This window comes from Myotis yumanensis, unplaced genomic scaffold (genome assembly GCF_028538775.1).
Source record: "Myotis yumanensis isolate MYYU_CA2020_CCGP unplaced genomic scaffold, mMyoYum1.0.hap1 SCAF_6, whole genome shotgun sequence".
NCBI classification, from domain to species: domain Eukaryota; kingdom Metazoa; phylum Chordata; class Mammalia; order Chiroptera; family Vespertilionidae; genus Myotis; species Myotis yumanensis.
This window is the reverse complement of record NW_027223757.1, coordinates 79,162,842-79,189,119: the sequence shown is the minus strand read 5'-3', so window position 1 is coordinate 79,189,119 and position 26,278 is coordinate 79,162,842. Positions and strand designations below refer to the sequence as shown.

Sequence of the window (26,278 nt, the reverse complement as noted above, 5' to 3'; positions counted from 1 at the left end):
TAGCTTGGATACAGTACCAAAGAAGTTTTTAAAGGATGAATATGAGTGGCATATGCATACCTAAAGCTGTTTCTGTGTGACTTCTGAACATTAAAATACCACAGCATGAAATAAGATTCTTAGGGCACAATACTTTTTCCCTAAAACTTCTGTATGCACTGGAATGTCTTAGGTGACTTTAAAAATATAGTTAACCTAAATTTTCAGCTTGAAAAAAATATTGATGCCTGGGTCCTACCCATGGAGATTAGGATTTAATTGAGCAGGGGTGTGTCTTGGATATAGTGATATTTAAAATCTCCCTGATTGTTATAATTGAAGTCAAGGTTGAAGACTACTGTTCTAAAAAATACAATCGCTGGAAAAACAAATTAGTTCCTCAACAAGTATCTCTTGAGAAGTACAACACACCCAGTATATTGTACCAAACACTATAAGGAATGTGCAAGATTCTTCTCTGAGTTGCTGAAAAGACTGGCATGTGAAATAAATGAACAATGATCCATTAGTGCACATGATTGGGTGACAACATGTGCAGTGCCCACTGCAATGGTTGTAAGAATTTAATAAAAGTAACACACTGTGATGGCAGTTGAATATATATACATACAGAAATTTGAAGGTGAGTTGACATTTAAGGATGGATAAACTGTTGGGCCCTCATGAAGTTACCAAATCTAACTTGAATTTTTTAAATGCCTTTATTGACATATAAATAATATATGAAGAACTTCATAGAGTTAATGTGTACAATTTGATTAGGTTGGACATATGTAAACACCTGTGATAACATCAGCACAAACAAGGTAATAGACGTATTTAAACAATAACAACAACAATAGCAGCAACTTGGATTTTGAATCTTAATTTCCCCTGTGTCTTCATTGTTCTAGAAAATTCGCTTTGTTTCCAGCTTCTTTACAGGTATGCTTGGGAGAGACCCTCTCTGGAGCATGATGGCATGGAGGCTCATACTGGATACTTGTTAAGTGTTAGGTCAGTTGAAATGAAAAATATGACATTGTCAACATTTACTTAATTTAATTAAGGTGCATTAATTTCAATGTACCTATAGCTAAGTGAAACACCATATATTTTATCTTATTTTTGAAATTAATTCAGTTTATATGTTTATTTGGTATAATTAATCAGTCTGTGACTATTTTCCATCTTAAATAAAATCTTCATATTAGTTAAAAATTGCCTTGCTATAACCTACTTTGTTGAGGGCTAAACATGACATCATCAGTTTATACATTTTAAAAATTAAAGTTTATGCTTATGCTCAATGCTCTAGATAAGGGAAGAGGAACCTTTTCTCTGCCAAGGGTCATTTGGATATTCATAACATCATCCGTTTAATGTAATTCACTTACTATAAATTTATGTTGCTATGAAAAAGGCTCCTAGATTTATTGAATTTCGAGTCCCACCCTGTGGTTGCCTTGGCAGGGCCAGACCAAATGATTTCGCCAGCAATATACGACCTTTGGGCTGGACATTTCCTACCCCTGCTCTAGGTCAAGGTTTTAAAATCCGAGCATTGAATCGTTGGTAAAAATAATGGATTCTTAGGAATTAATTCATCGGAAGGTCAATACTCAACTGAAGTCTTAATTTTTGACAAATGAAAAGTAAGTTGATCATCTCTCTATAAATTTTGACATGTGTGCTGGGACTGTGCCCCAAATCTGGGTGGGGAAAAAGGATAGCTATATTTTGAACTATAGAAACAAATTATGTGTAGAGATTAAAATTTTTCATAATTGCTGAAAACTATGAGGAAGAAAGCTGTATCTTTTGTTACCCAAGGAGAAAGTTTATAAGTTAAAAATCGTGTGAGCAGTTAAAAGATGAGTTCAATGATAATATATTTTACCTTTGGTCAATAAACAGAGCAGTGTTTACTTATAAAACAAGAAAAAATTAAGGGCAAATAACTTGCAAATTTACTTATTGGAGATGTTTTCCTGTTAATATTGGCAATATTTTCCAGTAAAGATAATTGTACCGGCACATCCAACTTGTACAGGTGTTTGCGTTCATGATCTGTAAGGCCATGATTAAATTTACTACGCCGGCTTTGATTAATGTTACCAAACAAAAAAATGCTAAGTAAACTTGAGCATAAAAACGCATTGTATCCTAGAACTGATGAGAATGTTTTGTAACTAAATATGGATACTGTATGTTCTCATTCCTCCTTTCTTCCTCATTCAACATTTCAAGATACATTCATCATGATAAAAAAGTTAATTTTCATTTTTAACTTTTGTACTTGTACCATTTTAACTTCTACCTAATTGATTTCTATAAATTGAAATTTTTGTAGTTAACTATAGTATCTTTTGTGTATTTCCATGCACTCAGTCATTTATTTATGTTCAAAGTATTTGGTCTATCCATCCTAATAGTGATAATTTTTTTCTTTGGATTATCTACTATATGAATGTCAAAAGATGGTATGGTAAATCCTCTTCTCTTTTATTTTCACTACAAGTCACCATATTATTTGCTACCGTATCTTTTAAAAAGAAGGAAAACTAAAATTTGAATTGATGCATATTATTAATTTATTTCTTTGGGCAATTTTCTTTCAGAAGACTGAATTAACTATAAACAGTAAATTTTAGAATATACTTCTATTCAACTTCTGAGTCAACTTTTTTCTGTAGGGAGATGAAACTGTTGGGTTGTTTAATGAGATAATATTAGTAAATTCATTTTGAAAACATTGACAATTTTATGCCATTGAGTTTTCTTATACAAGACCATGTTATATTTTTCCACCTTCCAAAATTTTGTTGAAGTATTTAGATCCTTCAGTAGTACTTAAAATTGTTTCTCAGGTAGGCTTTGAATGTCTCTGGCTTAATTTATTCTCATATTTTATCCTTTAGGTGTCCTTGTAAACGGTACCCTTTCTTTCCATCTCTATTCTAAAAACCTGTGAGGGCACATCTAGTCCGTCTTTGTAACCTAGAAAATGAACTATGTTGCAACCCAAAAAGATAGTAAAGAAGTGTCTCCACCCAAATTACAGAATATGGATGAATATTCCCCCTCAAAATCATCTATGATTTGTCCAGCTTATCTGCTGTGATTCCTAACTATTAAATAATGATGCAGTTATATTAGTTTCCTGTGGCTACTGTAGTAAATTACTATAGACTTTTTGGCTAAAAACAACAAAAATTTATTCCCTTATAATTCTGGATGCCAGAAATCCAAACTCAGTATCACAAGGTGGACATCAAGGTGTCGGCAGGGCTGCACATTTTCCAGAGACTCTAGAGGAGAACCTGTTCCTTGACTCTCAGCTTTTGGTGGCTGCCAACACTCATTGATTTGTGGCTGCATCGCTGCAATCTCTACCCTCCCCCCCCCCCTTTCTATTTGTAACCTCTCTCTCTCTCTCTCTCTCTCTCTCACACACACACATTTGTGATAACAGTGAGGGCCCGCCCAGATAATTTCCTCATTGCAAGATACTTAACTTAATCACATGTGCAAAGACCTTCCCCCCAAAAAAATCATAATAACATTTACAGGTTGCAGGGATTAGAACATGGATATAATTTGTGGGGGAGATGGGAGTGTCATTTTTAGCCTATATAATAGTCAATCACAGAAATCTCATTTTCTTAAAGTCCCGGTAATATCTGATTTTATCCTTTCTTCCATTGAGCAGTTGAAGGAAGGCTTGATTATAGGTTTGTTGTGACAGTTTAATACAATGCCAAGGGAAACTTTAGAGCCTTATCTCCAGTTGTTCAGGTATTATATGTTTGACCTGAACAAAGCCATTTGGCTCTGGACTATGGATCAGTATACCTTCTCACTATCTCAGGAATCATGAGGCAATAATATAAAACGACACAATTTAAACTAAATTTGAACCGACTTATGCTTTGTATATTCAAGCAATGTAAATATAGTGGAAAACATTTGTGCAAAGAGAGTAGCAAGGTTTAATAAAATTGTATTTTTTTTTAATCCTCACCCTAGGATATGTTTTTATTCATTTTTAGAGAAAAAGGGAGAGAGAGAGGGAGGGAGAGTAGCATCAATGTGATATAGAAACATTGATCGGTTACCTCCTATACTCGCCCAAACTGGGGATGGAACCTGAAACCTCAGTAGGTGCCCTGACCAGAAATCAAACCTGCAACCTTTTGGTGTACGAGACAATGCTCCAACCAACTGAGCCACCTGGCCAGGGCAAGATTTAATAAATTTTAATAAACTCCATAGAGGTAGTCAGAGTAGTTAAAAGTTTAAAACTAGTATAGAAAATTAATAAATTACAAGGTATAGCAATGAAAGAAATGAATGAAATTTAACAGCAATGGCCATCATAGTTAGGTATACAAATATCAGTAAAATAAAATAAAAATATTATAAAGTTCTTCATGATCATCATTAATATGTAAAACATATTTTTCTCTTCTAAAAAAGAGAAAAATTATATACAAAGACTAAAATCTCAGTGCTACACTGGAATACAGATGGCTTGCTGAAGTCCTGGCATAAATTATACTAGAAAATGAATCATAACAATCTTCAAAAAAATAAAGACATTTTAAATGTATTATTTATGTATTTATTTATTTATTGGAGAAAGAGAGAGAGAGGGGAGAGAGAGAGAGAGAGAGAGAGAGAGAGAGAGAGAGAGAGAGAGAGACTCGTGGGTTGTTTCTTGTATGTGCCTTGACCCAGATCAAACCCATAACCTTGGTGTATTGGGACAATGCTCTGAACCAACTGAGCTACCCAGGCAGGGCAAGAACATTCTTAATCCTATAGACCAACTCCAATGAAAACAAATCATACTGGCTCTGTTTATATCAATTCAGCCGAGACTGGGTAGAATTTTAGAGCAAAGGAGTGACAAACACTGTAGGCCATTTTTTTTTATCGAGAACAATTATGAAAGGCTAAATTGTTTCATTGGGTGAGGAGTAGATACATCTCAGCCAAGACTATATTTTTTAAAGCTCATTTAATTTCTTTCCATCTTTAGTTCCATGATTTCTTTTTGCTCCTTGTGCCATGCATCACACTTCACCTCTTACTAGTAGTTGCTTTTACTTCACCTCCCTAATGCTTTCATTTTGAAGTTCAGTTGGAAGCAATATGAGATTATTAAGTCAGAAAAAAAAAATTATCTATCTATATTTGAATACACACATGTAAATGTTACCAGCACACCTGCTTTTAAAAAATATGTATTTTTATTGATTTCAGAGAGGGAGAGGGAGAGATAGAAACATCAATTATGAGAGAAAATTATTGATCAGCTAACTCCTGCATATCCCCTACTGGGAATCAAGCCTGAAACCCAGGCATGTGTCCTGACCAAGAATTGAAACTGTGACTTCCTGGTCAATCAATGCTCAACCACTGAGCTATACCCGGCTGGACCCAGAACATTTCCTTTTAAAAATGACATAATTTTGTTCTGTTAATAAACATTGTCATAATAATGTCGTCAAGGTAGACTTCAGTAGAAATCCAGTGATATAATTGTTGGTATTAATTTTCTGGGCTCCAAGCTACTAGAATTTGTCTAGATTTAGCAAGGAACGTGTGCTTAATATTTCACAAATAAAGACATGTTGCAAATAGGAACCATGCAATCATCTATTTCTAACATAGATGATTTCTAACCATCTTTCCTTTATCTTAAAAGATATTGAGCAAGACAGAGATAAACAAAATGAATACCAAGGGAGGGTTTATTTGTGTAAAAGAAGAGAGTGAAGGATAGAAGAAATAGCTAGTTCATCCTCTATCCTCTTCATTATTGCTGAATACCTCATAGGTCATAATAATCAAATATTTTATAAAGACTTTCATGATTAGATGTTTCTAACTTCATAGCAAATTTCTTTTATAATGAGATTTCAGTAGTACTCAGAATAACTAAGTGGGTATCTGATAAATTAACTTATTGATGCTTGACATTCCTTATGTTAGAAATTCCATTGAGGGAGAGCAAAGCTGTTCCTCATCCTATTGGGAGTAGACTAGTGTAGCATGGCTGGCAGAGATGCAGTGAGGGATGAGTGGGTCAAATTTTTGGATTTAAAGTTATGCTTGTCCCTTGATTTTGACTAATTAAGTCACTTACCCATGAATAGTATTACTAATTTTACAGGTTGTTAACAAACTAAGAAAAAATATGTTTGAAAGCAGGTGTTTCATAAAAATATAATTTCAAATAAAAAATGTAGACAACTCTGAGAATTCTGTCAGTGAACAGTACAGATAATTTTTCTCAAAAGGAAAAGGGAAACATCAGAGTAAACCCTACAGAGAGTAATATTTTGTCTAGAGGTAATTTCTTTATTTATATAAAAATAGTATGAAATCCAGACATGAGAGCCTTTGTTCTTCCTGTTCATTCTGCCTGAAAGGTTCCCCATCTTATCCTTCTTAGATGCTACTAAATCCTAGTCATTCTAATTGGAGTCCTAGGTTTAGATTGCAATAAGTAAGAGTTCCCGGGGCATCTCTGATGTTATTTTGTTATTTAAAACTCTGAGACTTTCTCCCTAGCATTGGAGCCTCCTCCTTGATTTCAATCAAGGACACTCTTCATTCCTCATTGTAAAAAATATATAAGCATTGATAGACATTTGAATGATGAGTATTTTTATTGATTTTTGAGAGAGAGGAGAGAGAGAGATTTCTTATATGTGCCCTGACCAGGATCCCCAACTGAGCTATCCAGCCAAGGCTCTACATTCCTCCTTTCCCAGTTCTTCCCAATGATTCCAGTTCATGTAGTCATTGCACATAGTGCTTATTCATCCAGAACAATGAACAATGATAGCCATAGGGATTTCTGTCACAATTACATAAAAAATAATTTTCAATAATTCCTCCAGGGGAACTTCCTTTTCTTGCCAATTTCTTCAAGTCAACTAAAAAGAATGTGTGTGTGGAATTGCCTGCAATTCACACATTGTCCATTAAATTTCTTTATCTTCTAGAATTTCCCTCATTCCATCATGTCACTATTTCTATTTTCCATTATTTATCTTCCCAGGCTATAAGAAGAGAATGACTGTAATGTCTTTGAGGTTTTCCATGGAGTGTTATATGGCTGTCAGGTCATAGCAGTTTCCCTAGTGACACTCTAGGGTAGTTTCTCAACTCTAAGTCATTTTTCTACACACACACACACACACACACAAGCAATAAGAGCAATATATGATTTAGTGAGCACCTATTTTATGTATAATTTATTCTCTCTTTTGTGAAGAAAAGAATAGATGGTATAGAATTCATTTGGATATGTTAATATAGGGCTTCTAATGATATAATCAAAATCAGCAAGGGTGCTTAATTTAAAAAAAAAAAACCCACATGGGTTTTTCTGTTGTTTTATGTTGTTTTGTGTTTTTCTTCTTCCTAAAAATACTGAATAGGAGTCTCTAGAAGTGCAGCTCAGATTTCAGCATTTTTAATAAGCTTTCCAAGTGAATCTTATATTTTGAGAACTCTTTGAGAAGCCATACATGGGTGGAGTCACTTGAACAGTCTCTAAAGCTGGTTAGAATGACCATTAATTTGTGATACTTTACCAGTAAAAGAGGACACTATCAAAAATTATTGCTAAGAATAATTTACGTATATCAGGGACCTCCAAGACAAACCAAGAAATACTGTTATTTTAATAAGAGCTGAAAACTAGGACACATTTATTCAATATAAAATCCAGGACAAACTAAAAGTCTTGGATGTATCCTAGACTGTTGTCTCCACATTTACATTACCCCTACTTGTTTCCAATTAGAACTGCAGATTATCCCTCCAAGTTATCGCTAAAGCAGCTCATCTTTTCCCTTCCCAGCACGACTGTCACAGTTCGAGCCTCATCATTTATCTTCTGAATTATAGTGCTGGCCTTCTATCTACTCCTGCTCTCTCCATTTTTGTCTTTCTCTCATTCCTTCTTCCTTGATGCCAGAGTAACGATGCATACATTTCTGTTCTCTTATCATGCTTGAAATTTGCAAAAGTTTCTGCATGATTTAAACTACAACAAAAAGCAGAATAAACAATGGGATACATGCATGCCATCCTACCATTGATGTGAATAATAAATTATATAATGGGAAAAGGACAGCGCTCTTATTTAGCCAATAAGCACTGGTAGTTAAAAATACCAGCTGGCAAATTGAATCTGCTCTTCCCCTTTCGAGTGCTTTTTGCCCACTGCAGAACCACCCTGGCACCTGCCTTCAGAACACGCATGAACATTCCCACGATCTGGCAACAAACAAGGCTAAGCCATGCATGGCTGTGTCCTCCTGGCAACGTTCGAAAAGGTCAGTGCCTGTGTTGTGCTAGTTATGAAATGTTTTTCATATCCACCCTTGAAATAAATAATTCTTTTCATGGGATAGGAGATTCCTCGTGATTTGGCTTTTTTCATACCTCCTCTGTTCCATGGTCCAACTCCTGCCACTGCATGCTTCACTGCTCTGAAAAATGACATCTCCCGTCTTCATGCCTTTGCACCTGCTTCCTGAACCACTCTCTTTCCCTACCTTCCTTCCACCTAAACTTGTATTGTTTGTTATCTCAGATATATATATATATATATATATATATATCTCAGATATATATATATGGTCTTCCTTTGCCCCTTTAGGCAGATTTGATTACTTTTCCTATGCCCTCATTTCATTTTGGACCTATCTCTAGCTCAGTACATTTTAAATGTAGCTTTCTTTTATAGATGACCATTTCCCTTCCAAACAGTTATAATCTGGAACCCTGGATTTTTGTGTAGATTTATCCCCGGTCCTTAGCACTTTTCCTGCATGAAGTATATGTCAATATAAGACAAATAAAGAATAAAGAATGCTTATTGGAAAGAGTACATGAATGGAAAAAAGATGGCTAAAATAGAGAGGGGTTTCATGAATGTGACACATTTTGAACTGAACTTTGAAGGAATAAATAGACACAGCGGAATGGAGATGCAGATTTACATTCCCAATGAGGGCAAGGACAAAACCCAAGCACACGAAGAGAAATGAGGACATAGGTGAGCAGAGAATGGCAATACGGGGTCAGTAAGTGAATGACATAGAACAGTGATGGCGAACCTTTTGAGCTGGGCGTGTCAGCATTTTGAAAAACCGTAACTTAACTCTGGTGCCGTGTCACATATAGAAATTTTTTTATCTTTGCCACCATAGTAAAACAAAGATTTCTATTTTTGATATTTATTTTATATATTTAAATGCCATTTAACAAAGAAAAATCAACCCAAAAAATGAGTTCGCGTGTCACCTCTGACACGCGTGTCATAGGTTCGCCATCACTAACATAGAAGGAAGATGATTATTCCATCACATTCTCTGCTAGTTTGAGAAGTGTAGAGCTACACTGCCAAACCGGTAAATCCAAAGCTTTAGCTCTCAAAATAGCCTTGGGTTAGTAACACTTGGCGGTTTATTCCTCCCTGGGGCTTGGTTACAGCTCTACACAATGTTACCATCTGTGTTCCAGAGAGATGCAAATCTATGTTAACCATTAACCAATGTCCCTGTGCTTGTACTTCCCCAGCTCATCCTGTTCTTCTCTCAAAGGTCAGCTGTTGGCTGTTTGGGTCTGCTGGCTCATTGTCTCTTAAGAATATGGCTCTTTGTCAAATGTTAATCCCCCTTAAATAAAGGCCCAAGGAATAAAGAAATCCATTATTTGGTGGTTTGTATGGAAGTTGCTACACCTGGCTCTTGCTCTTTGGCATGTGACCTTTTTATGTGTGTTTTAAGAATTCACTGGTGTTCAAAGGTCATCTATGACTCAATAGAAGCCAATCAGTGTGAATGTAAAACCATATTGCTTACTCCTCATTCAGGAAAACACCTCATCTGCTTTTAATATGAAGCTTATGGATTAACTGCAGTTGTCTGTTATTATTTTTCCCCTTTCTAAGGTTAATAACTATCCCTAGAACACATAGCAACAGTGAAAGTAGTCTGGCCTGCATCTGGTTGAATACATTCTACCCTGAGATTTTGTTATTTCTTTCCAGTTACACAAAACTGAAAGTGACCTATGTTCACTTCATTGGAAATTTAAGCAAAAGCAAAGTTTTTTTTGTTTGTTTTTTTATTACAACATTGGGTCCCTGCTTGGGAACAGAAAACAAATTATAATTAAAGATTTGTGCCTATGAGTAACTAGCGCTGATCCCTTTGTGTGGTGTCTGATCATGTTATTTACTCAAGGGATATTGTCCTTGGCAAATTTCTTTCTTATGTAGGGTTAAGAAACTTGTCTTCTGCCTGCTCGGAAAATGTTTCGGATAGAATTACTACATGCTGTCGTCCAGTTTTCAAATGTTTCCTTTGTCCTCAGTTGGGTCTTCAGGAAATGAGAGGATGCTGAAAAGTACTGGAGATGTATGGATGAGACGAGAGGGCCAGAAGTAGCGATTGACCATCCACATTTGTTTAGCATTTTACAGTTTACAGAGCAACCTCATATGTATTATTTGGAATTTTGAATTCTGTTACGGATAACTGTTACTATCTCCATTTTACAAGAATGGAGGCTTAGAAAAGTTAAATAATATTTCAAGGTTATAGAGCTAATAAATAGGAGAGGTTGGAAGTTAAACTACAGTCCCATCTACAAATTTCAGGTTTTCTCTCTCATAACAGTGGAGTCTCCTGATTTAAGATGTGTGAGAATAGAGAGCCTAGGTCAAATATCAGCTAAGGACATTGAAAGACTGCAGGTGAACAAAGGACTTGATGCAATGTATGGCACTTACCCGAATTTGTTTAATATATATGGTTTCCTGTAAATATTTATTTTTTCCAAAGGAATTCCAACCTTGTGAAATGTTCTTAACCCTAACAGTGGTAGTATAGATAAACCACTGTCCTACTATTAATAATGTACATGCTGCCCTAACCGGTTTGGCTCAGTGGATAGAGCGTCGGCCTGCGGACTGAAGGGTCTCAGGTTCGATTCTGGTCAAGGGCATGTACCTTGGTTGCGGGCACATCCCCAGTAGGGGGTGTGCAGGATGCAGCTGATTGATGTTTCTCTCTCATCAATGTTTCTAACTCTCTATGCATCTCCCTTCCTCTCTGTAAAAAATCAATAAAATATATTTTTTACATATATTTCTTTATTGATTTCAGAGAGGAAGGGAGAAGGAGAGAGAGAGATAGAAACATCAATGAGAGAGAATCATTGATCAGCTGCCTCTTTCACAATCCCTACTGGGGATCGAGCCCGCAACCCAGGCATGTGCCCTTGGCTGGGATCTAACCTGGGACCTTTCAGTCCGCAGGCTGACTCTCTATCCACTGAGCCAAGCTGGCTAGGGCAATAAAATATATTTTAAAAAAATAAAATAATAATTATGTGCTTACATATTCAGAACTTTCTGTCAAACACTGTGGTTGTGTCCTAAGGTTTTCACATACACACACAGACACACAACGAATATATATATATATATATATATATATATATATATATATATATCTTAGTAGCATTTCCATTTTATACACACAAAAAATAAGAATGTATTTGTCTTCTGTCTGGTAAAATATGCAGAATATTTATTATCAATGTCTTGTGTCTTTCTCCTCCGTTATAGAGGAAATTCCTCTTTCTGTTTTTCTCTAATAATTGATTACCCTACATCCTGGCTGGCTGGTGTCTTATCTATGTTAAATGGAATATTCTGTTGCTTTGGCCAAGAAAAGAAACTTAACTGATTGTGAGAATGAAGTTCCTGTTTTGTAGCCTCATGGACATTATTATATTTCTGCTCTCAATGCGCAGCTAACAGGAAAGAAACTTCCTGATTGTGAGAACACAGTTCCTGTTAAGTAGTCCTGGGGCATTGTTACACTTCTGCTGTCAGTGTGCAGCTTCTATCTCACCATTTATCTTTGAATATCATGTGCCTTATACTTTCAATTTATAAAACCCAGCATTGTCAATGAAAACCTCCTATGTGTTAAATAATGCGTTAGGCTCTTGAGTAGAGCTTTGAAAAGAAGTAGTCTTTGACCTTCAAGAGCTGGGAGAGATGGACATGTAAACAAATAAAATTTCCAATAACGTTAAAGAGTAAAACAAGAGGCTTACATAAAGAGCAAAATGCCCCAAAGGTATTATCTGGATGTGTGGGTTGGGCAAGGGGAAGTTGAGGAAAGGCTTTTTGCAGGGATAATGTCTAGGCCTATCCAGTTAAGTACATTTTCTTCTTAATTGTAGATAATTTTCCCTAATTGAAAAGACAATCAAAGCACCAATTTAACCTGTACAAAAGAGAATACAATGAAAAGTAAACTTCTCTCTCCCTCTAAGTTTTTGCTCTCTGCACAAGCAAACAAATCACAGCTTTAAAGAAAGAACCAAAATAAAAAAAGCAAACAAACCAAACCAAACACTTAAATGTACAGATATTTTTTTGAACTCCCAATTTTTTCCTTTAGACATGAACTTTGGACTCACCTTTCTTTATAAAGTAACGAGTAATAGAATCTGTTTCACTACATTTTATTCTATTTTTTTTTTAAGTTCTCAGATATTACAGTTTAGGGAAATTTGCTTTCACATATAGGAATTAAGTCAAATTACAAAAAGAATTTATAGTTGGAGAGCCAAAGTTCTGGGGTGTGTTTTTCTGTTGTTGTTTTGTTTGTTTGTTTTTAGTTTCTCTAAAATTGAGACCTCTTTGTCATATGTCTAGGAGCTCCTGGGCCATTTTTTCCCTATTTTTCAAGAGTAGATGAAAAGGATAGCCAACAGTCTCAAGTATACCAAGCAGGGTTTCAGAGCCATATAAATCAGGAACAGAGAAGAACCTCAGAGAGCAAATAGAGTATATATCTCCTTCCAGATAACTGAGGCCAGAGTCTGAAATGATTTGCCTCTTCCAAAACAACTAGATATTGACATGACTGTTGTTAGAACTAATTCCTATTTTCTTTTTAAAGTGGTCTTTATTCTATTTCAAATTTAGCTGAAATAAAAACCTTGAAGAGTTAGTTAAAACACAGATTCCTAGATGCACCCCCAGAGTTTGTGATTCAGTAGGTCTTGTGCACGCCCAGTAATCTGCATTTCTAACAGGTTTCTGGGTGCTGCTGGCCTGGCAAGAGCACATTGAGAACCTTATTCTTCAGCATCACCTTGAGGCCTCTAGTCTGTTAGATGTTAAGTATTCTTAACCCCAAGCTTCTGAGAATTTACTACCAGGCATTTCTCATTGGGCAAGTCTTTATTGCCTTTTTCCTCCTGGTAAGACATATCATCTCCCTTCAGTGCACCTAAAGGCTTTATTTGCTGATGGCTTGGTCTAAGACAGTGATGGTGAACCTATGACATGCATGTCAGAGGTGACACGCAAACTCATTTTTTTGGTTGATTTTTTTTGTTAAATGGCATTTAAATATATAAAATAAATATCAAAAATATAAATCTTTGTTTTACTATGGTTGCAAATATCAAAAAATTTCTATATGTGACACGGCACCAAAGTTAGGGTTTTTCAAAATGCTGACACGCCAAGCTTAAAAGGTTCGCCATCACTGGTCTAAGATCTAAAGTTTTTTCTGAGCAATTAGTTATTTATCTAATTTAAATCTCTAGTTAATGTATGCATGCTTCTTAAAATAGTGAATAGTAAAATATTTTTATCCTACCACCCTTACTTTATTTAAAGAGTTTTTTTTATTGATTTCTAGAGCAAGAGGAAGGGAGAGGGAGAGAGAGAAACATTAATGTGAGAGGGAAACATCGATTGGCTGTCTCCTGCACATCCCACACCAGGGATCGAGCCCACAAAACCAGGAATCTAATGGGTAACCCTTCAGTGCACAGGGCGACACCCAACCAACTGAACCACATCACCCTTACTTTATCAATCAAAAGTATTCCCCATCACCTTTCATGCTTGCTTACCCATCTCTGTGCAACTGGACACCAAGGTCTGTCACAATTTCTTATCTCCTCCTAAACCAGTGGTTCTCAACCTTCTGGCCCTTTAAATACACTTCCTCATGTTGTGACCCAACCATAAAATTATTTTCGTTGCTACTTCATAACTGTAATGTTGCTACTGTTATGAATCGTAATGTAAATATCTGATATGCAGGATGGTCTTAGACGACCCCTGTGAAAGGGTCGTTCGACTGCCAAAGGGGTCGCGACCCACAGGTTGAGAACCGCTGTGCCCTTCCCTTTGCTTCCATCTTCCTTTCCTTCCCTCTTTCACCTGAGTTCAGGTGGCCACACCAGAAGTATTTCATTAACCTGCAATGATCATACTTTTTCTTTTCACCTGTTTCACAGATACAAACTGACAAAAATCATCCATCTTCTAAAGAAATAATAGTGTTTAAATAATTCTAAGGTTTTATGAAAATAATAAGTAAACAAAAATTAAATGCTTTGAGAAAATGTAAGTGCCTTATTTCAAAAATATTTTTAACATCATTAGGTTATTTTGTTTTTCTAAAACTGTGACTTTCTGATCAATCACTATAAATAACACATTAACTTATGCCAATTGCTTTCTATTGAAATAATTATGTATACTTTCAGATTTTAAAAAAATACCTATCTGTTCTGCTCACCTTTAGAAAAACATGAGGTTACTCATAGAATTATGAGAATTATGAGTACTTTATCTTGGTACTGGTATTTGGCATTGAAAGGCATCATGTTCTTTTTAAGCTCTCCTTTCTTCCTTTTCTAGTAACCATAGAAAGGCATTTTAGAACGAGTGGAACCAATAGGAAAGCTAAAATTATTTTTTTTTTCTTAAGCATTTAATCACACACATTCAGAGATCATATTTGGGTAGAGATTTGTTTCTAAAAAGACACTTGAAAATGGCTTTAGAAAAATTAGTGAAAATACATCGCAAGCCCTGGCCTGTTAACTCAGATGGTTAGAACATCATCCCTATGCGCCAAGGATGTGGGTTGGATCTCTGGTCAGGGCCCATACAAGAAGGAACCAATGAATGCATAAATAAGTGAAACAATAAATCTATGTATCTCTCTCTCACTCTAAAAGTCAATCAATTAAAAAATTTTAAGAAAATGCATTGCTATTGTTTACTAATACTCTGTAAATCCTGGTATTAACCATCTTTTCCTTTTCTTCTCCTTCAATGTAATTTTAAATATATATTTTATTCTAAAGCAAAATAATGAATTAGTATATCAAAACTAAAAACAAGAGCAACCACCAGAAACAAAACATCACAAACAACAAAGTCAATACAAAAACAAGACAATGGTTTTAATTTTACTGAAAAAAAAAAAAAGGTCTATAGCTTTATCAAGATAAAATCAATATGACTATTTGGACATAGAGTGATTTATTTCCATATGAGATATCTCATATAGCCCATGCAATCACTGAAAAATACATGAGACAATCATGGGGATTCCAACTGAAATTTAAGGTGCAGCTGGCATTACAGAAATAAAAAAATAACTTTGAAACTGAGTTCTAGGCTGTACCGAGGGGCCGTTATCATCTGAGGGAAATAATCCTATGTGCAAACTGACAGTGGACTGGCTTTGTTTGAAGAAGAGATACATTTAGTAGACTTAAAATATAACATTTTATTTCCCTAATAGGAATGGATTCCATAATATAATATCTGAAAAAGTATGTTAAGAAATCAAAAATATGTTTGAATTGCCGAAACCGGTTTGGCTCAGTGGATAGAGTGTCAGACTGTGGACTGAGGGGTCCTGGGTTCGATTCCGGTCAAGGGCATGTACCTGGGTTGCGGGCACATCCCCAGTGGGAGATGTGCGGGAGACGGCTGATCGATGTTTCTCTCTCATCGATGTTTCTAGCTCTCTATCTCTCTCCCTTCCTCTCTGTAAAAAATCAATAAAATATATTTTTAAATAAAAAATAATATGTTTGAATTTTAAAATAAATTTAAAAACAAAACCAGATTTTCAGATTTCTGCCCACCATGTAAGGAGCTTAGAAACTGCCACTCTGTCATAATGAATGAAAAGTTGAACAAATATAAACAACTCTTCTTAGGTCTGTTAGAGAAGTTAAGTCACAGGCACAATCTGTTGCCCCCAACACTGCAGAGACAGACAGGCAGATACCATGAATCACAACTTACCAGAGCAGAAGCTCACCAACAAAAATCTCCACAGAAACCAGTGCCTAGGTGGCCACACTGTTGCTGCAATTGAGGAATTGCTGGAGGCTCAGTGTGGATAAGCCTGAGAGATGAAGCATCCAGGGAACCCAGTCACAGGGTGGTTCCCATGATCAATCTTGTGAGTTTTATCTCCAGGTACTCCATCAGGTTCTCACAGTAAAGAATAAAGAAAAATCGCCTCGGGCTTCTGGTTGTAGGCTGGGGACAGTGACCATTTTGAAATATGACAGAACATTTTGATCTACTTAACAAAGCCTGACTTTAAGAGAAACCACTTCATCAGAGCCTAACCTGTTTGGTGATTTATCAAAGCCTAATTGACAGGGAGAAGGGAAATAACTCAACTAAGCCTGCTCTAGTCTTCCATAGGGGAAGAGATATGCCACCTTCAGCCCCCTCTGTCCATCCTGTCCAGCCAAGGAGGTTGAAAACCAAACAAAAAACAAACAAACAAGCACTTGTGAAGATCACAGACCAGGGACATACATAGGCTCATTAAAATTCTGACACTTAATCGTAGGACCACAGAATAATTATTTCCCACTACATTTCCACAGATCCTTTACCCAAATGCATCATACTTGTCTGTCAACAAAAAATCACAAACCATACAAAAGGCAAAAAGAAAAAAAAACAAGAACAACACAGTTTGAAGAGACAGAACAAGCATCAGAGCCAGACAGGGATTTGGAGATCATCAAACTGAACATTTAAAACAACCATTATTAATAATTAGGAAAACTCAGTTCCTCCCTAAATGTCCCTGGCACTCTTCAAACTGCTGTCCCTTGGCTGGAGTTTAGGGCAAGTGTGTGTGAGCAAGTGAGTGCGTGTTCAGGCCCTTTAAGAGGATGCCTAGGTCTACAACAGCCCTCAGTCTCAGCTGGACTGAGTCCCTGCTGATTATCACAGCCAGCTGTTGTGGAGACTTCTCTCCCTGGCAATGGAGCTTCAGGCTGGGGAGCCTGGTGTGAGGCTGGGACCCCTCGTTCCTGGTGGGAATCTCCAAAGCAGAGATATCCCTGCTGATTCTTAACCACTAAACCTGGGTGTGAGACCAGACTGTTTCTCATCTCCTCCCCTCCTACCAGTGTCCACATGGCTTCATCTTTACATCCTTAGGTATAGGAGTTCTGTTTAGCTAGCCTTCAGGTGTTTCTCAGGGAGGGTTGTTCAATAAATTAGTTGTAATTTTGATGTGGTTGGGGAGGGAGGTGAGCACAGCATTTACCTACTCTGCCATCTGACCTGAAGTCAGTAGGGAGGGAATTTTGATGCGCATTACTAAGTCAAAGAAGCCAATCTGAAACGACTATATATTGTGTGATTCTACCTATATAACATTCTGGAAAAGACAAAATTATGGAGACAGAAAAAAAGTTTAGTTGTTGCCAGGAGCTAAAGTGAAGGCTGGGTGAACAGAGCACAGAGAATTATGAGGGAAGTGAAACTATTTTGTATGACACTAATAATGGATACATGTCATTATACCTTTGTCAAAACCTTTTGAATGTACAACACCAAGAGTGAACTCAATGTAAACTATGGATTTTCCCAATGCCAATTCATTGATCGTAACAAATTAACACTTTGGCTATGAACCTAGAAAACTGCTCTAAAAATTATATTCAAAAAATACACCAAATCTAAAATGAAAAGCAAATGACTCTGTAAGAGAAAACAAATATTATTTTGAACAATATTAGAAAAGAAAAGGGAAAATTAAAAAGCAAGTTAATAAAACAAGTAATATATCCAAAGCTCAGCTGGTCCTAAAATGAATATCAGTGTAAAGATATGAAAATAAATTATTTGAATCTTCACATCTGATTAAGATGGAATAGCAGGGACTAGAATAGACCCTATCATTGGAAACAACTGGGGAAAAAAAATGTATACAACTACACCTGAGGGAGGGGGGAAACAAGATAGGCCCCAGTTGTCCTGGGGGGTCGCCTTGCCTGCGGCCAAGCTTTCCGATCATGATCATAGGCCACAGGCAAGGCAGCTCCTGGGTCCTGGAGGGCCGCCTTGCCTGCGGCCTGGCTTTCCAGATGCTCCTGGGGTCGCACACGGGGGCCTGGATGGTGGCTCCCGGTGTTCCGCCCTGCCTGCGGTATGCAAATTAACCGCCATCTTTTTTGGCGGATAATTTGCATATCATGCTGATTAGCCAATGGCGATGGTAGCAAAGGTACAGTTAATTACCATGTTTGTCTATTATTAAATAGGATATATATATTACTTTCTAAGTCTGTCTTAAATTCTGTATTCCCTCAATCTTCTAATTCAAATCACAGAATCTTCTCTCTGCATTTTCAGTTTTTACTTTACTTGTTGCAACCCCATTTAATATTTTGTACTAGCAGTACTTAAATTTGTCATGTATTTTTTGTACCTGTTGCCATCCTATTTTTAATCTCACATTATTGTCTTCTTAACTCATTTTAACTGCTTTTATAATTTTCCCCATGAATTGTATTTGTTCATCTTTATCTTAGGGATAATCATGTACAAAAGCATGATTATGGATTTTCCAGTGTAATATATAATTTTTAATAGGTTCCTCTTTTTGATGTTGTCTTAAGTTCAGTTTTTTTATTATTATTCCTTTTAGTAATAGTTTTAATGGGGCCCAAGATCACCTAGCCAGAAAATAAATTTCCCTGTTTACCTTAGCTACATATGATCATATTATTAAGTTCAGGATAAAGGAAAGTAATAAACAATAATATGCACTACTCCCCTTTCTTCCTTAGAGATAGGATGCTAGCTCTGGGTCCCTCCTTCCCTTTCCAGTTGGCCAGAAAATGTCACCAATTGAATTGATATCCCTGCTCCTAGGGAGGGAAGCCATGTGCAGGTTTTGCTTGCCTGGGTCCTTCGATGAGCTCAACAAAGAGTATTTAATTACTCTTAACCACCCCTGAATGTCACATGAGAATGAAATAAATCTCTAGGATGGCACTTGGGGCTGGGTAGTTCTTTGTTGTGAGGGTTATCCTGTGTATTGTAGGATCTTTAGTAACATCTTTGGTGGCAAATGCTAGATCCCTACAGCCCCTCTCCTCCATCCCAGTTGTGACAAACAAAAGTGTGTCCATTTGGCAAAATGATCCTTACAAGGAAAAATAGTCCCTGAATGAGAACCACTAGTCTATAGACTAAGGTAAAAATTGCTACTGGTAAGGCTGGAAAGTGGTGATTATTTTCCTGCTGTGGCATTTGTTGCCTATGGTATTGTAGTAGGGAGGACATGGTCCTATATGCCTTAAAGTTACAAGGAAAATATTTAGAAACAAGTAGAATATCAGTGTTTGGCTATTACATGCGTTTTAAGTAAAATACAACAAAAGTGAGCTAATTGATTTTACAACTGGAAGTTTACACCTGTTAATCTTCTTCACCTGTGTGTGTGTGTGTGTGCGAGTGTGTGTGTGTGCTCCCATGTAAACATAATAAGGCAGGAAGATATATGGGTTCATAATTCCTTATTCAAAACCCTTGCAGCCAGACATGTTTTGTTTTATATTTCAGAATGACATTTTGTTGTGTATGTCAGATTTTACTAATCCCAGGAGGGACTGGGATCTCAAAATTAAATATATTACTATTTTATCAGTAAAAAACATTAATACTAATAGTGAAATAAATAAGGATTAGAAATAGACTTAAAAATGAGCACAGCCAGGAAACATTGGGCAATCTGCTTATTGCTTGCAACTTAAATTGGCTAATAGACCAGGAAAGTGAGTTATCTCCAAGTTTAAAAGTTGTCTCAATACCACAAACAGCAAAAACAGATTGTCACCATTTTCTTAAATTTTTTAACTTTTCAGCCAAAAAATAAGGAGGCTGCAGCAAAGATCAGATTATAGATACGGCCTTCCCACCCCTCTTAATATTTCTGGGGACACAAGTTACCCATTCTTATGATGAAGAGGAGCAAAGTGGGCCCAGCAACTAGACCAATTAGTTAAAGGTAAGAATCAAAGGACCAATAACTAGAAGATAAAAAATGCTACTGGTAAGTGCGATGCTGCCTTAATAAAACCAATAAAATCTGGCATCTACTTAGGGGTCAGGTGGGAGGAAATGAGTAAAGAGACACCAAAGGCTGGAATGTGGTGATTATTGGGGTGAAGTTCTTTCACATGCGATTTTATAGAAAGTTGAAAAATCACAGGTCTGTCCTTAAATGACTATTAGTTGTTCGCAATAATAGGAACTCATTGCTTTCTTAAGACTGCACCAGCAAGGAGGAAGCTAGAGAAGCTGTGTGGTGGTTTAATGTGGCCCAACTCTCCAACATCAGCTTCAGAAAGATTAGGAAATGAGAAAAACTTTCCAGGTGACCACATTTGGGGCCAAAAGGACAATGAAAAGAAACTTCCTCCCAGAGAACAAAGCCAGAGTCTAACCAAAGAAAATCTTCCACTGACAGATCAGGGAGTTCTTGAAACTTCCATCCAGCATGATTTGTTTATAATTGTAATGAACCAATTACTGTTTTAGGTATTTTTATTGTAGTTTCCTATTTTTCCTATTTCCTTTCCACCAGAAAACAAGAATAATTAATAATAAACTATTTAACCCTACAACTTAAAGAATTATAAAAAGAACAAGCCCAGAATAAGTAGAAGGAAGGAAATAATAAAGATTAAAGCAGAAATAAATGACATAGATTCTAAAAATATATACCAAAAAAAAATCAATGAAATGAAGAGCTGGTTCTTTGAAAAGATGAACAAGACTGATGAACTGTTAGCCAAACTCATCAAGAAACAAAGAGAGAGGACCCTAATAAATAAAATCAGATATGAAAGCAGTAAAGTAACAACTGACACCACCGAAATACAATGGATTATAAGAAAATACTATGAACAACTGTATGCCAATAAGCTGGACAATGTGGATGAAATGGACAAATTTCTAAAAAGAAAAATACAATCTTCCAAAACTGAATCTGGAAGAATCAAAAAGCCTGAATAAGTCAATAACAACTGATGAAATACAAGCAGTAATAAAAAAAAAAAAACAACTTCCAGCAAACCAAAGCCAGTGTCCTAATGGCTTTACAGGGGAGTTTTATCAAACCTTCAAAGGACACCTAACCTCCTCAAATTATTCAAAAAAATTCAAAAGGATTGGGAGGAGACCATTATCCTAATTCAAAGCTCTTTTTTATGAGGCCAGCATTTTTATGAGGCTAGCATTATTCTAATTCCAAAACTAGATAAAGATACTACAAAGAAAGAGAACTACAGGCCAATATCCCTGATGAATATAGATGCTGAAATCCTCAACAAAATATTAGCAAATCAGATCCAGCAATATATTAAAAAGATCATATGCCATGACCATGTGGGATTTATTCCAGGGATTCAAAGCTGGTACAATATTCACAAATCAATAAAGGTGATACACACATGGTCTCACTCATATGTGGAATCTAATGAACAAAATAAACTGATGAACAAAATAGATCCAAAGACAAATAAGCATGGAACAGACTATGAAACCTTAGAGGGAAGGCAGGGGAGGGTGAGTGTGTGGGAAGAGATCAACCAAAGTACTTATATGCATATATGCATAACCCAGGGACACAGACAATAGGGTGATGAAGGCCTGGGGCCAGGGATAGGGGATGGGGTAGGCTAAAAGAGGTCAATTGAGGGAAAAGAAGGACATATGTAATACTTTCAACAATAAAGATTTAATTTAAAAAATGCATTGCTTTTTTTTAACTCCACCTTTGGGCTGGCAATCCTATATAATAAAACCCTAATATGCAAATTGACCGAACGGTGGGACAACTGGCAGAACAACTGGTCGCTATGAAATGCACTGACCACCAGGGGGCAGATGCTCAATGCAGGAGCTGCCCCCTGGTGGTCAGTGCACTCCCACAAGGGGAGCGCCACTCAGCCAGAAGCCGGGTTCATGTTCATGGCTGCCGAGCGCAGTGGCCCCTGTGGGAGCACCGCTCAGCCAGAAGCCAGGCTCGTTGCTCCTTAGCACTGCTGCAGAGGCAGAAACCTCTCCCACCTCTGATGCAGGCAGGCAGTAAGGAGCAAGGGGTCCTGTACTGTGAGAGCCCCAAACTGTGAGAGGAATGTCAGCCTGCCGGCTTAGGCAGATATCCCCTGAGGGGTCCCGGACTGTGAGAGGGTACAGGCCGGGCTGAGGGATGACCGCCCCCCTCCCCTGCCCCGAATGCACAAATTTCATGCATTGGGCCTCTAGTCAAGTAGTAAAAGCTCAGACCCAGAGATAGCGCTCACTTATTAAGAGCAATGGATTTGTTTCACTAGTTTGACCATGAGGTTCTCTAAATGACCTCATGATGAAGAGCCTATCTAGGTGGACTGGACTTATACTCAACCAAGTAATATGCTGTAATCTTGTTTCAACTCCTATAATTTTGGTGGTTTTCTTTAAATTGTTTTAAGTCTATACCTTAACTCCTACATCTTCCATGGGGTTACGATGACATTATTAATATTGTCCTTAGAAATAAGGTATGTTTTAGGCATGCTAAGATTATATTTAAGTTCAATTATTCAGGATACTTAATATATATATAGAATTGATTTGGGGCAATGGGACATAGGCCATGACAGCATTTTTACTCTTAATTTGATAGCAACATTGTCCCCAAACAGCTCTGTCTACATAATTAGACAAAACATTCTCCAGTAGGTACTTTCATTTCTTCTACATTGCTTTAGTATTTTCTTACTGTATTTTCTAATATGGAAGAGGTTTTATACTTCTATTTTCCCTATGGCTAAACTATATTTATAAATATTTCTTATGCATTTCAAAAATCCCAGTGTTTAGATTTAGCAGTTATATTATCTATGTATTAAACAACATCTGCTTTAAAAAGAAAACAATTACTTCTCTATTTGAAACTGGGATATGATTTATAAGTCTCATTCTAATAAATATGTGTGTACACGCCTGTGCATCCATACGCACAGACATACCTTCTTTAGGCTTAATGTCTTCTTTTTAACTTCATGGGTTTAATATGAATGCTTTATTTATTATTTTCCTTATTTAGTAAGAAATTTCCTCTTAGGAGATCCTAAGAATGCACTCGTGAGTTCTTAAATGTTATTTTCTTTCTCAGTTTATTTGGGCACTTTTATTGTTTAATAGGCTGTCAGCTTCTGCCCCCACCCTTCCTCAGCAATTAAGATTTTATCTTGTTCCCATGTTTCTAATAGTGAAAAATGACAGAGCTAGGCTAAAATAAAAGTGAGGAGAGATTCAGCTTACTTAACTTGCTTTAATAGGTAACCCACTTCCTATGAATCACAATGGTCAAGTTCAAATGAGATCTTTAAGAGCGTAGGTAGATGCATGACAGAACTAAAATTGGACTGCATTTCTGTGCTGATGTTAAGAGTTCCTGATAGCTCATCGCTTGGTCATTTGCCTGGATCTTGGTACAGGGGTAGATTTTAACAAAAGTCAAGTTGAGATGTAAGAGCACTAGTTTGTCAAAGGCTGTGGGGCAGGAAACAGTAGGAAGGAATACTTTGTCAGCTACAGGTTGCTGAGGGCATCCACTCCAGGAAGGACTTTACCTTCCAGAAGCTCTAGACTGGCTCCTCCTCCAGTGCTCAGGTGGCTGACTTTATCTTCGGTGTTCCATTTGGCGCAGCACGTGGCGGTGTCTCCACCTCCTATAATGGTGATACAGCCCCTGGAAGTGGCTTTCACAACTTCATCCATGAGGGCTTTGGTTCCCTGAGCAAAGGCATCCCATTCAAATACCCCTACGGGCCCATTCCACACAATTAGCTTGGCTTCGCCCACAATTTGAGCAAACTTCTTGTTGGTCTCAGGGCCACAGTCCAAACCCATCCAGCCAGCAGGGATGCCTGATGCTACAGTGGCTTGGCCAACCTTAGCATTCTCTTCAAACTTGTCAGCAGTAACAAAGTCAACCGGAAAGGTGATGGTCACACCATTCTTCTCGGCTTTGTCCATGATATCTTGGACAATCTTGGCTCCCTCTTCATCAAACAAGGAAGCACCAATCTCCATGTTGTTGAGTACCTTAAGGAAAGTATAAGCCATTCCACCACCAATAATCATGTGACAGACCTTGTCGAGCATATTTTTGATAAGCTGGATCTTGTCTGCTACTTTGGCTCCACCAAGTATAGCCAGAAAGGGTCTCTCTGGGTTTTCCAAGGCTTTGGCAAAGTATTCCAGTTCCTTCTTCATCAGGAATCCAGACGCCTTCTGGGGCAGATTCACTCCCACCATGGAACTGTGGGCCTGGTGAGCTGTGCCAAAGGCATCATTGACATAAACATCCCCTAGCTTTGAGAGTGATTGACGGAAGGCTTCTATTTTCTGTGGCTCAGCTTTAAGCTTATTTCCTGCAGGATCTTGGCCCTTCCCTTCTTCCTCCACATGGAAGCGTAAATTCTCCAGCAAGATAACTGAACCAGTGGCTGGGTTTGCACAGGCTTTCTCCACTTCTGGGCCCACACAGTCCTTCAGGAAGAGGACATTCTTACCCAGCAAGGATTTCAGCTCAGCAGCAACAGGCTCCAGGGAGTATTTATCAGGCATGGGCACGCCATCGGGTCGACCTAGGTGACTCATAAGAACTACTGACTTGGCGCCATTATCCAGGCAGAACTTGATGCTTGGGATTGAAGCCTTGATTCTCTGGTTGTTGGTAATCTGGTTGTTCTTCATGGGAACATTGAAGTCTACTCTCATAACGACTCGTTTGCCTTTCACATCTAGTTTGTCCAAAGTTAACTTCTTAGAAAGAGACATCTTGACAATACAACTACAATGCTGAAGAACCCCTTTATGCTGCCGGAGGCTGGGCCGGTGGTGTTTCTAACGCTCCTCTGCTTGACCCGCCCCCATCGGCTCAGTACTGTGTCTCCCAAGCAACGGCCATTATTAGACCAGGGAAAGGAAACCTCGTTCTGTGATTGGTCAATGGTCCTGTCAATCTGGATTTAGAGCACGTTGCTTAGCCAATTCAAACAGCCAAATAGTCCTCGCTGAGGGCTAGACATGGCCTGGCTTGGGTGACAGTTGAGAAGGCGGAGAAATCTTGGGATAAAAAAGGTTTTGAAGTCCAAGCTTCCCGCTGGTTTTCTTTTTTTCCATATTCCTTTTGATAATTGCACTTATTAAAAAAAAAGAAAAAGAAAAAGAAAAGCATAACCCTGACCAATGTTAAGTTCTAATTATATTGAGTGTAAAAACATATACAGGACCCAACTGAAAGGAAAATTTTGAAATATTGGGTGTGTGAAACCTTGTTTACTCAAGGCAATATAGTATGCTTCTGTTTTTTCTCTATCTTGAGAAATATTTCTGTTGACAGCATAGCCTGTGTTAGCCCTTAGCTTTATGTATGGTGTAGGAGGGTGGAAAAATAATATATTTTCACTTCCTTTTTTTCTACATTCTCAAACTTTTGTGAGAGGCTCTTGGTGGCTTCTTCAGGAAAATCCCATAAGATCATAACAGAGAATCAGTGAAACACCCAAGATGATGGGACATGTTTTCAGGCTGCAAAGTTAGGAGGAGGGCCCTTACTTTCTTCCAGATGTAACACAGATGTAACCATGTGTTAGGTCACATTCATTGTCAGTATGGTTACCAGTGCAAATACAGACTAGATGACTTAACTTACCTTTCCTTGCCTTAATTCCTGAGGATCTTTGAGCACAAAGTCAAATCATACAGACGTATGCCTACACTGCTTTGACAACATTCTTTATTTTGTACATCTTCACTCTAATTCCGCATTAAAAGAGTAACATAAACACCAAGCACATGATACAATTAAAATTCCCATGATAAAATCCTAGTTTATTTTTCTATAATGCCAAAGCTAGCAATATGCTCAATTATTTGAGCTAAGAATTAAAATGACAAGATGATCCTTAAATATTCCAGTTAGAAGAGGAAGAAAAGCATATTAAAAAATCAAAATTTGGTAAAAAAAAAACACAAAACAGTCAGATGTAGCTGCGCTTTCAGATGTAGTAAGGACTTGAAGGAAGTGTGTCCAGC

At 37.3% G+C, this 26,278-nt stretch overlaps 1 protein-coding gene across 1 annotated transcript; it reads right to left on the bottom strand.

The window, feature by feature from the left end:
- Window positions 1-23,764: 23,764 nt before the first annotated feature.
- Window positions 23,765-25,018, bottom strand: PGK2 (phosphoglycerate kinase 2). Its single transcript, XM_070419355.1, has one exon. The coding sequence runs from the start codon at window positions 25,016-25,018 to the stop codon at window positions 23,765-23,767; it is 1,254 nt and encodes a 417-aa protein (XP_070275456.1).
- Window positions 25,019-26,278: the final 1,260 nt, after the last annotated feature.